Consider the following 11,343-nt stretch of genomic DNA (forward strand, 5'->3'; position numbering starts at 1 on the left):
ATCAACTGAGCCAAGCATAGGACCCCATGCCCCTGCCAGGATGGTTGGTCCGGTGCTGGACACATGCTCTGATGTGGCCTATTCAGAGCCCTCCCTGGAACCCTGGTGTCTTCTGAGCTTCTTTCCTTACTGGTTAGTTGTCTTAGACAGATAAAACCCTGGGGCAGGCAGCTTCAGACTCCCTCACTAGATGTAGAGGCCTGAAGGAAGAAAGCTGTCAGGTAAGAGAATCAATGATGAGAGAAGAGAAACAGCCAGGGGGAGAAAGAGTGAGCTGATGACTTCTGATTCCTTGGGTCCAGTCTCTGAGATCTTTAGATCTCTGGTTCCTGCATCCCAGACCCTCAATGTCCTTCCAATAAGTCTCCCCTTTTCTTGAAGCCAGTTGGAGTTGGGCTCCTCTGACTTGTGGTTGAGGCTTGATTCTATATCCTGCTGCGTTATGATGCATATCCCAGACCCAAAGAGAGGCACCCATTCGTATCAGCACCATTGAGATGAATCTTTTATTCTTTACTGAGAATACGGCTTTGCAGAGCATCAGGCACAGTTCACCAGCATCCCTGGGTGGGATGGCCCTGCATGTGAGTGTGTGTTTGTCTGGCCCTGATTGATTCCTGTAGCAGCCCGAATTTATGCTGCAGGAGCCAGGCCAATCCTGTTATTTCCTCGGTCATAAACTGAAAAATACAGCCTCAGGAAGACATCACCCAGGATCCAGGTCTCCGAGGTTCCCAAATTTTTCAAGATCTCTGTGCCCCCTTGAAAGCTGATAAAGCAGATCCTCTCAGAAAACTGGGGGAGACAGAAATACACACCAGTCAGCCTGAGCCCTTACCTGTCACCCCCCTCAATATCCAGAGCAGACAGCTTTTCCATTTTCCTTTGGGAAGAATCAAGTGTTTCTCTGAGCAACTGCAGAAGTGGGGGTACAGGAACAAGAAGGGCCGAAACATATGGTTGTCCCGACAGGGGGCTGGGGAGGGGAGGATTGGGAGTTTGGATTATCGGATGCTAACTAATATATGTGTGCTTAGTTGCTCAATTGTGTCCAACTCTTGTGATCCCATAGACTGTAGCCTGCCAGGCTCCTCTGTCCATGGGATTCTCCAGGCAAGAATATTGGAGTGGGTTGCCATTTCCTTCTCTGGGGGATCTTCCTGACCCAGAAATCAAACCCAGGTCTCCTGCATTGCAGGTAGACTCTTTATTGATTGAACTACGAGGGAAGCCCACAGTTAAACAACAAAGTCCTACTGTATGGCACAAGAAACTGTTCAGTAACCTGTGATAAACTGTAACAGAAAAAAATATGAAGAAGAGTATGGATATACTTGTATATATATAAAGCTGAGTGACTTTGATGTATAACGGAAATTAACACAACATTGTAAATCAGCTGTATTTCAATGCATGTGTGTTAGTTGCTCAGCTGTGTATGACTCTGCGACCCCACAGACTGTAGCCCTCCAGGCTCCTCTGTCCTTGTGATTCTCCAGGCAAGAATACTGGAGTGGGTAGCCATTCCCTTCTCCAGGGGATCGTCCCAACCCAGGGATCAAACCTGGGTCTCCTGCACTGCAAACAGGCTCCATACTATCTGAGCCACCAGGGAAGCTCAATACTTCAATAAATTTTATTTAAAAGGTACAAGAATGGCCTGTAGTTCCCCTCACACTCTAAGTTTCCTTCATTATGACCCCAATCGCTGTTTTCTCTGCAGAGAATGGCTGTTCTTCTCCCCATTCCCCACACCTATTCTTTTTCTAAAAATTTTAAAATTTTGAATTGGAGTACTGTGGTGTTGGAGAAGACTATTGAGAGTCCCTTGGACTGCAAGGAGATCCAACCAGTCCATTCTGAAGGAGATCAGCCCTGGGATTTCTTTGGAAGGAATGATGCTAAAGCTGAAACTCCAGTTCTTTGGCCACCTCATGCGAAGAGTTGACTCATTGGAAAAGACTCTGATGCTGGGAGGGATTGAGGGCAGGAGGAGAAGGGGATGACAGAGAATGAGATGGCTGGATGGCATCACCGACTCAATGGATGTGAGTCTGAGTGAACTCTGGGAGTTGGTGATGGACAGGGAGGCCTGGCATGCCGCGATTCATGGGGTCGCAAAGAGTCGGACACGACTGAGTGACTGAACTGAACTGAATTAACATTATTGTGATAGTTTCAGATGGACTGCAAAGGGACTCAGCCATACACATACATATATCCATTCTCCTCCAAACTCCCCTCCCAACCAGGCTGCCACATAATACCAAGCAGAGTTCCCTGTGCTACACAGTAAGTTGTTTTTGGTTATCCATTTTAAATATAGCAGTGCCCACAACTGGTTATTTATACCGTGCTAAAACCTTCTAGGGCTTCCCTGGTGGCTCAGTGGTAAAGAATCAGCTTGCAATGCCGGAGACTTAAGAGACATTGGTTCGATTTCTGGGTCGCAAAGATCTCCTGGGGGAGACCATGGCAACCCATTCCAGTATTCTTGCCTAGAGAATCCCCATGGACAGAGGGGCCTGCCGGGCTATGATCTATAGGGTGGCAGAGTTGGACACAATTGAAGCGACATAGCACACACACAGACCCTCTAGGAAGCCTTCCTGACCCACACTCACCCTCCCTGGATACTCCAGGCTGGCTTGGGTGACTTACCCTGGTGCTCCTCCAGTCTGCAGCTCTCATCACCCCTAATCTGTCCCCAGCTCCCCTTTGCACAGCCCCTGAGGGTTCCATTTGCACATAATCCAGTGTAGATTCTACTTGACCAAGCAGACCTCCTCATGCCTCTGTGAGGCTGGGGGTTTAGAATTACTGCAATTCCCTCTCTTCCTCAAAGTCTTCTTTGAGCCCATCAGCTTGCCCTGAACTCCCACAGGGAGCTGACATTAAGTCTTAACCCTGTGCTGGGGCTGTGCAGTCACTGTGCTCCCTTTATTCACCTTAGCATCCAACCTTCCCCACAGAGTGGTCTGGTACCCCAACTCACAGAGGGGGCGCTGTGAGTGCAAGGGGAAGCTGCAGCCAAGGACTAGGGTGACCATGTAATTTATCATCCCAACCCGCACACTTTTGAGAAGGGAAGAGAGACTGTTAATCACTATACTGGGACAGGAGATGGGGACTGTTTCCAGCCAAACCCTCCCTTGTCACTTGGCTTATTTCAGGGATTACTAGAATTGACTTTCTGTATTCATGCATCTGAGGGCACTGGTTGAACTGAGGCTTTGTGAGGCAGAGGCCCTTAGTGTTCCCCTCTCCTTGTGCCAGGCATGATGCCAGCAAGGGATGGTGTCTCCACGTTTATTTCAGGAGGATGAATGTCCCAGACTGCCCTCTACTCTCACGTGGTTGGTTTTGTGGGAGGCACTGGCCCAGCCACAGGGGCTCAGTAGCATCTGCAATGGTGTGACCTGGCCTGCAGAGGGCGCCCTCCTCCTAGCAGCAGCCCAAGGGTTCTGTCCCAGTTTGACAGCCAGCCCCCAGCGTTGCCCCCTCACCCTCTGGATGTAGTAGTCAGGGGGCACAGGGTAGACGATGCCGTTGATGGTGAGGAGGAGCGTAGGCAGGCTATTGACGGCATCACATGAAAGCATTTGCTGTAAGACAGAGAGGAAGATAGGTGGGCCCAGGTGATCCTAGGTGTGGAGGGAGCCCAGGAGGGAGGCTGTGGCATGACCCTTCACCTCGTCATTCAGGATTGGATTAGGGTTGATGAGCTTCAGGATGTCAGTGACCAGGTGAGTTGGCCCAACCAGCAACGAGGTCCCAGTATCCACAACGGCCTGACATCCTTGGGAACAACCGACCACACTCCCGTTCATGGTCATGCTGAGAGAAAATGGGACAAAGCAGGCACCAGGTCACTCCGAAGTCTCGCCCACGACTGCCCCCTCCCTGACTGTCCCTGAACAGCCCTTCAGCTCTCGCCCGGACTCTGTTGTCCTTTGTTCTGGTCACATCACCCTTTTGACTTCCTTTCAGTTCTTGAATGTACCAGGTTCTTTCATGTCTCAGGGCCTGGGCATGGGCTGGTCACCCTTCTTAGGCCATCCCCTCTGTCTAGCGAATTTCTGTTCATCTTCCAGGTTCTAGTTTAATTGTCACTTTTCAGGGAAGCCTTCCCCCCAGACTAGATCGGGCTCCCGTCTTGGTTACTCTCTGTAGACACTTCTTCATGTCTAGCATGTGCTGCTGCTAAGCCGCTTCAGTCGTGTCCGACTCTGTGCGACCCCTTAGACGGCAGCCCACCAGCTCCCCCGTCCCTGGGATTCTCCAGGCAAGAACACTGGAGTGGGTTGCCATTTCCTTCTCCAGTGCATAAAAGTGAAAAGTGAAAGTGAAGTCGCTCAGAAGTGTCCGACTCTTTGCGACTCCATGGACTGCAGCCCACCAGGCTCCTCCGTCCATAGGATTTTCCAGGCAAGAGTACTGGAGAGGGGTGCCATCGCCTTCTCTGTACCAAAGTAGTAATTCATTATGTGTGTGAGTCGTTTCACATGCATCTGCCTTAGCAGGTGTATGGGCAAGTTGTATCCTTAGTGCCTCCCTCAGTACCCAGCACATAGCAGATGCATAATGTGTGTCTGTTGGATGAATGAATGAAAAAATGAAAGAGGAACACCCAGAGACCTGTATCTGTCATGTGACCAATAGTAGGTCCACCCACACAGTGAGGTGGGAGGTTCCCCGGGGCAGCAGATGCTTAAAGTGGGGGTGGGGGAGACACAGGCTGCCCTGGGAGCGGGTGTGTCCCATCACTGCCCCCTCACCTGGCTCAGACACTGAGGCCCAGGCCAGAGGAGCATGAGCCAATCCAGGGGACCTCCGAAGGACGGGAAAGCTTTTGTCTGAGGATATCATAGAGAATCCCATTAATTATTGCCCCTTGTTCTCAGGCCACTCCTGAATCCCAGCTTCCTGATTTGGCCACAGCCCCTGCCCGACTGTGTCCTCAGTTTGGGCAGTAAGTACACTGTTTAGGTGGGGTGTCTCTTTTTATGAGTTGCTCTCAGGTCTCAAGATTTCAGCCACCCTCTCTCCACTGCTGGGTAACTTCTCCCTGAGGAGACCAGATTTTCCAGTTTGTCCTGGACTTTTTCTCTATTTCTGCTGACAATTCTGTATCCTGAGGACCCCTTTGGTCCTGGGTGGCCCTGGTCAGTAGGTCATCTTAACACAATCCTGTTCAGGTTGGTGAAATTCCCCCGATCCTCTTTTCACCACACTATAGGGTCCTCTAACCAGGCTCCCCACCTCACAGCACAGGGCTGCAGCCCTCCCCCAGCCCAGGCCTCTCTGGACCCTTTCAGGACCCTGGTCAGAGGGCTGGTCAGGAGCCCTGGGGCGCCTGTGAACTATAGGTGATGTTTGTATCTGTGCTTGTGTGTCTGTGTGTGTGCTTGTGTGTATCTGTGTGCCTGTGTGTGTTTATATGTGTCTCTGTATGTGTTTTTATGTGTGTCTTTGTGGGTGGAGTATATGTCTGTGAGGGACTGAGTGTCTGTGCGTGCCTTTGTATGCGTCTGCCTGTGTTCCTGTGGACGTGTGGGAGCATCACTTGGGGTGATCCTCGGAGGGGGAGACTTACCTGCTCATGGCTACCTGCCAGAAGCGGGCTTGGGTCACTGGGATCCACTGGAGTTTTCCCTTGTGGTAGGTGTGGTCCACCCCGCCAAACATCACCGTGCTGATGTTTTCTGGCCGGCTGAAGAGAGAAGGATGAGGGGGGCTCATTGGAGGAGAGAAACGCCAGACACTGAGGGCTGTGCTTCTCCATCCATCAGAGGCACTATTATGGTCCCCATTTTACAGATGCAAAAACTGAGGCTCGGAGGGATTGAGTACCTGACCAAGGTCAGTCACCATCTAATGAGTGTCAGAGAAGAGGTTTGAAGCTGGGCAACCTGGACTGTATCCGACCACCCATCCTTCTGAAGAGGACCAGGTCCCCTCCAGCTACCTGAGTGCTCAGATATACCCTCAGAGGACTTCGTGCTGGAGGGGTCTGGCTTTCTTCTTGTCTAGCCTTTCAGTTTTCATGAAAGTCGAGGCCTGAGGGTGTTATGGCATAGGTTCAGGGTCACCCAGGGCTGGTTTCACTGGCCTGTTCCCTGTGCCATCCATGGGACTCCAGATTCAGCAGGTCCCCCACCTCTTCTCTCCCTGTCTTAAAATTCCTAGTATATTTTGAACACAGGGTCCTATGTTTTCATTTTGCACTGGCTCCTGCAAACTGTGTAGCTGGTCCTGTGTTCCCAGTAAATTGTTAGTGAGGAAGGAACATTCCTGCCATCTCTCTCCTTCCTTCCATATCAAATTCGTCAGCACATCCTGTTGCCTTTTCCTCCAATCCATTTCCTGACACCTTCCATTGCTCTCCCTCTCATCTCCACTGCCTTAGACCAAGCCACTGCTCTTGAGCCCAAGAGCACAGTTATGTTCCAATGAAAGTGTATTTACAAACACCAGTGATGGGGCCAGATGTGACCCTGAGGCTGTAGTTCTCCCGTGTTAGACTATCTATTGTGAAAATTCTGGATCAGGTAGTCTATAATTTTTCATGCAGCTGGCAAGCATTGTATAGCTAATTCGAAGAGAGATCTGGTCTACTTCAGACTTACGAGCTCAAGTAGAAGGCAAAGACTGGCTCAGAAATGACTTCTCGATTCTTCAGGTTGTCGAAGACTGGGGTGGTCCCCTGGATGGCGAGGCTGGGGTAGGCCAAGCCCAGGATGCCATCATAAGGTACTTGTTCCAGGACGCCACTGGACTGATTCTGGCTCAAGCCAAAAATCTGGTTCACGATGACAAGGTTCCCGATCTGTGTGAGAGGAGAGTGTTCCCATATAATGTTTTGGGAAATGGGGCTGATACTGGGCTGGGGAGGAAATATCATTAGCATTGCAGAGAAGAAGTGAGACCTGGCTATGCCCTGGGTTAATATCAGATGGTCAGACCAAGCTGGGACAGGAACTTGGTTTCCATTGGTGTGGGGCTGTGTATTTTAAGAGCATCTACTTCTCACACGTGCAAACGCCATCTGAGTCAAATTGGCTTCATGCCTTCTGTACAGGTCGGGCAACAGGACAGGACTGAATGGTGCCCCCTTGTGGACAAAGCGAGTAGAGAACCGGGTAGCCTTCCCTTTGGCATCACTATGATCTAATGACAGAAAGGGACTGAATTCATTGTAATGTACTGTGAATTATGCATGTGCCCAGAAAGACAGAAGCCCATTATACAATGTCGCTGGCAGGGTTCTTAGGAAAACTCTGCCTGGCAAACAGGCTTTTCAGGGTGTGAACACTTGTGTGTGAGTGCCTGTGCATGTGTGAGAAAGAGAGAGACAGAGAAACACAGGGAGAGCATACTTAGGCACTTAGGGGGAGGCAAGATATAGTTTTCATTAGACTCTCAAAGGCCCCCTAGAGTGAGAATCCATTTATCAGGCCCCTCCCACATCTATGACTCCTGCTTTACCTGCCTGGATACCTGAAATCCTGGGCTGCCCCCAGGGACCCCAGATCAGTTTTAACCTCTTCCCAAATTCCCATGCCTGCTTGAGTCCTGACTGGCCAGCCCAGCTCCACCGCTTACCACATGTGTGAACTTGGCCATGCCCTTGCTCTCTGCACCTCAGGTCCCTCACCTGTATCACAAGCTGATCATAGTACCTGCTGTGTGGGTCGCTACCAGATTAAACAAGTTATTACTGTGAACGTGCCTGGTAGAGTTTCTGAGAATATAAAAGCCCGCCTCCCTACTCCCAGCGAAATGAACCTTGGGCTGCTCACAGGCAAAGGAGCTGCAAATCCACCCCCCAAGCCACTGTCTGGGTTAGCCACTGTGGGAGCTTGTGTGTCTGCAGGGACGCCGTCTCCCCAGGCAAAGGCCCTACCCAGCAGGTGACCAGCCACTAGGGGACTTTGGGAAGTGGTCATGTTTGACGGGGCCACAAGGGAAAACTCCAGTGGGTACCTTCCCAGCTGGTCCTGCATCTGTTTTGTAAGCAGTGATCGCTCCCAGGGCCAGCTCTGACTCAGCCCCTGGTTTCCACGTTACCTGAATGGTGTCAGAGCCAAGAACCCCTTTCATGCTCCCAGAGCCGTAGACGAGTTCAATTTTCTGGTTCAAAGGCTGGAAGGTGGTGGACTTCTGAGGGTCGAATCTCTTATGTTTAGCTGCCGATACAAGTGATGGGTATCTGTCAGGTGCCAAGATGGAGAAGAGGGGAGGGGGAGGACAGGATGGGTGGGGGGCTGGGCACTCACAGCAGGAGGGACTTTGGCAGTCGACAGAGGGCACCCACAAGTCAGATGAGCCGGTGTCAAAGTTGACCTGGAACTCTTGAGGAGGTGTTCCAATGGTGATCGTACCAAAGTAGACAGCCTACAGGGGCCGGGGAGAGGAGTTTAGGGCAGACCTGGCTGCCTGGATATCCCCTGATTCCTGGAGTACTGCCTCCCTCTGGGCATCCCAGGTCTCCAGAAATCACTTTCCAACTGCCCCCCGCCCCCCACAGCCTCTGCTCAGACCAGTCCCTTCATTTGAGAAGCTCTGCCGTCTCTTCTTTAAGGCCCAGTCTCAGTGCCTCCTCCTCCAGGTGGCCTTCCTAGGTCACCCCAGGCCACTCCCTCTAAACTCAGACCATGTCCTGTCAACAGCACGCAGATGGCCCTTTCGTTTGACATGTATTTAATCTTTGCCTCTCTCTCAGCCTAGCCTGTGCATTGTTGAAGAAGATAAAGCTCTTTTTTTTTTTTTGAAAATCACTATAGTGTTAATTTTTTATGATCTCACATGCCTTAGGGGCTCAGTAACATTTTTTAAAATTTAATTTTATTTTTTAACTTTACAATATTGTATTTGCTTTGCCATATATCAGCATGAATCCGTCACAGGTATGCACATGTTCCCCATCCTGAACCCTCCTCCCTCCTTCCTCCCCGTATCATCCCTCTGGGTCGTCCCAGTGCACCAGCCCCTGGTGTCATTCCTGGATCTGTGGAGGGTGAACTTTCTCTGCCTGGGTTTCACATTTGATGCAGTTGGCTTTACATTTTGATCAGTCATGGCTCACCCTTCATCTGTAACTGAGTGGCTCCCTTTGCTCAGAAAGAACAATTTCTCTCAAATTACTGCCACATCTTTAACACAGAAACGGATGTTTACCTCCCCGCTGGTCATGCCGGACCCAGTCACCACAGACCAAGAGTTGAAGGTGAGAGTGACTTCTCCTCTGGGAACGGGGTCCCTTTCCCCGCGTGTTTCCGCCTCTTGCAGAGGCCCCACCCCAATCCCCCACCTGACACCTCCAGATGAACCCCAGTGCTAGGTCAGACCACCAGGGGGCGCTGTGGAGCACCATCCTCCCAACACCCTCACATTCTGGAAATTCTTCAGTTGGTGAGAAGAGAATTTCTTGTCAGGATCAGAATGCTGGGACAGGCTGTGAGGTTGTTCATCCAAGAAATCTTCCAGCAATTGTTTTTCCCTGATGGCTTCTTGCATGGTCTTCATCTTCGTTAGAGGGATTCTTTCACCGCGCATGGGGAAAAGGAAGCAAGGAAGGGGCAGCCGTCAGTTGTCCCTGTTATGACTGTCATACTTGACATTGTAATGGCACTTTGTAGTTTTTAAGCCTTTTTATGTGCCATCTTTATTATTAGAATGCTGTGCAGAGACCATGGCAAAGACCTAGGTCTGACTATAGGCCCTGTCGTGTAATCTTGGGTAAGCCGTATGACCATTTGGAGTCTCAATTTCTCGTTGGTAAAAAGGTGAAACTTAATAATCCCCACCCCCACCCCCCATATGCAATGTTTTGTGTATTAAGTGAGATGATGGATATAATGTTTCTAATATACAGGAAGTCTCAGCAGTGACAGCCATTACCATTGCTGTTGCCATCCCACCGTATCTTTTTCAAAGAATCTCAGGGAGTGACGTAGAAGGGGATCATTATCCTGTTTTTACAGGTGAAGAAAGGAAATGCAGGGAATTTGTGACTTGTTTGTGGTCATACAACTTTGTTAGAGATAAAACAGCATAGAAGTAGCCCTCCTCATCTTCATCCAGGGCGCTAGCAGAAAAGATGGATGAGAGTAAATGTCAGGGGATGGAGAATAAATTAGAGAAATTAAGAGTCTAGAGAAGTAAGGAAGAATCAAAATAGAAAAAAACAAAACAGAGATTTCTGCATGCACAGAGATATCAAGAGATGGTGAGATAAAAAAAGAGAGATACACAGATGAAGACACTGACACATTCACACAGAGGTGGAGAGAGAGCAGAGAGAAGACCTAGAAGCAAATGCAAGAGAAATGCTGTTTCACAGGATCACACATACAGTTGTACAGGTTGTGCACTGAACAATTCCAAGAAGTGCCATTTTTACAAAGGTCATGAGGTGATTGGCACCCGCAGAGTTGTGCAACCCTGCAGGTGTGCCCCAAGACGCCTGGGCCCCACAGTGCCCATGACAAGGGTCTCATCAATAAGTGAGAGCCAGTAAGACTGCCAGAGAATGACTACTTTCTCTTCTTACCCTGGCGGGTGGAAGAATAAGAGGATGACAAGAGAAATCCCCAAAAGAGAGATGATGCCACTAATAGTTCCTGTACTTACTTGACTATGCACTCTGAGAGGGCCACCAACCCGAGAAGCACAAGCCACTTCATGCTTCTTTCCTGGTTTCAAGTACTCAGGGAATATTGAGTTCTGAGCTTGCAGTGGTGAACAGGAGCTCCTAGTTATATATACTCTGACCTGCCCTAATTTTCCCCTTTAGGCTAATGGTGGATCTGATAAGAAACATGAACCTTTCTGTAAAATCTTTACCTCTCTCAGTCTCTCTGTGTATTCGACTTGGAAAATTCTCAGACTACAGAGAGACTACCGTAATTTCTTCCTTGAGGCTTGGATGGAAGATTAAACTAAACTAAGAGTGGCAAAACTCTTGCCAGCTGGGATACAAAACCCTGCTAATAATGTGATAAAAGTAAATGCTGGGGGCCATGCTAGACATTCGTGATCTCATGTGGTCTTTCTAGACACTTCACGAGATGCGCATGGCTGTGCTCAGTTGGGGAGGAGATTGCTAGGAGGAAGAAAAGGTCAAATGGCAAAGTGAAGACTTTAGGGGCAGCCCAGTGACATCTGAGTGACTAGGTAGAGGGACTTTGGCACAGATCAGGGGCACTTTTGATGCCAATCTGTGTCAAAGATCTAGACTAGAGCAGTATTACAACTGCACGGTTTCAGTATTGGAAGAAATGTGATGCAGGCATCCACAAGATACTATATCATCCAATAAACGTATAAGGAGAGCCCTGT

The 11,343-nt window shown here is 49.7% G+C and overlaps 1 protein-coding gene across 1 annotated transcript; it reads right to left on the reverse strand.

Annotated features, from left to right (window-relative positions):
• Positions 1 to 481: 481 nt before the first annotated feature.
• On the reverse strand, positions 482 to 10,763 carry LOC113886296 (pregnancy-associated glycoprotein 2-like). Its single transcript, XM_027532382.1, has 9 exons — positions 10,636 to 10,763; positions 9,394 to 9,544; positions 8,280 to 8,397; positions 8,071 to 8,189; positions 6,630 to 6,829; positions 5,597 to 5,713; positions 3,693 to 3,837; positions 3,507 to 3,605; positions 482 to 795 (listed from the first exon to the last, which is right to left on the reverse strand). Exons 1-9 carry the CDS (start codon positions 10,686 to 10,688, stop codon positions 634 to 636), a joined length of 1,164 nt encoding a protein of 387 aa, XP_027388183.1. The 5' UTR covers positions 10,689 to 10,763; the 3' UTR covers positions 482 to 633.
• Between the last annotated feature and the right edge of the window lie 580 nt (positions 10,764 to 11,343).

This window comes from Bos indicus x Bos taurus, chromosome 29, assembly GCF_003369695.1.
Source record: "Bos indicus x Bos taurus breed Angus x Brahman F1 hybrid chromosome 29, Bos_hybrid_MaternalHap_v2.0, whole genome shotgun sequence".
In the NCBI taxonomy this organism is placed as follows: Eukaryota; Metazoa; Chordata; class Mammalia; order Artiodactyla; family Bovidae; genus Bos; species Bos indicus x Bos taurus.

Coding starts and splice junctions, on each gene's coding strand:
- LOC113886296 (XM_027532382.1), bottom strand. CDS start 10,688: ATGAAGTGGCTTGTGCTTCTCGGGTTGGTGGCCCTCTCAGAGTGCATA. Junction 8,190..8,279: donor CTGCCAAAGTCCCTCCTGCT/GTGAGTGCCCAG, acceptor TTGTATCGGCAG/CTAAACATAAGAGATTCGAC. Junction 5,714..6,629: donor TTTGCCTTCTACTTGAGCTC/GTAAGTCTGAAG, acceptor TTCTCTCTTCAG/CCGGCCAGAAAACATCAGCA.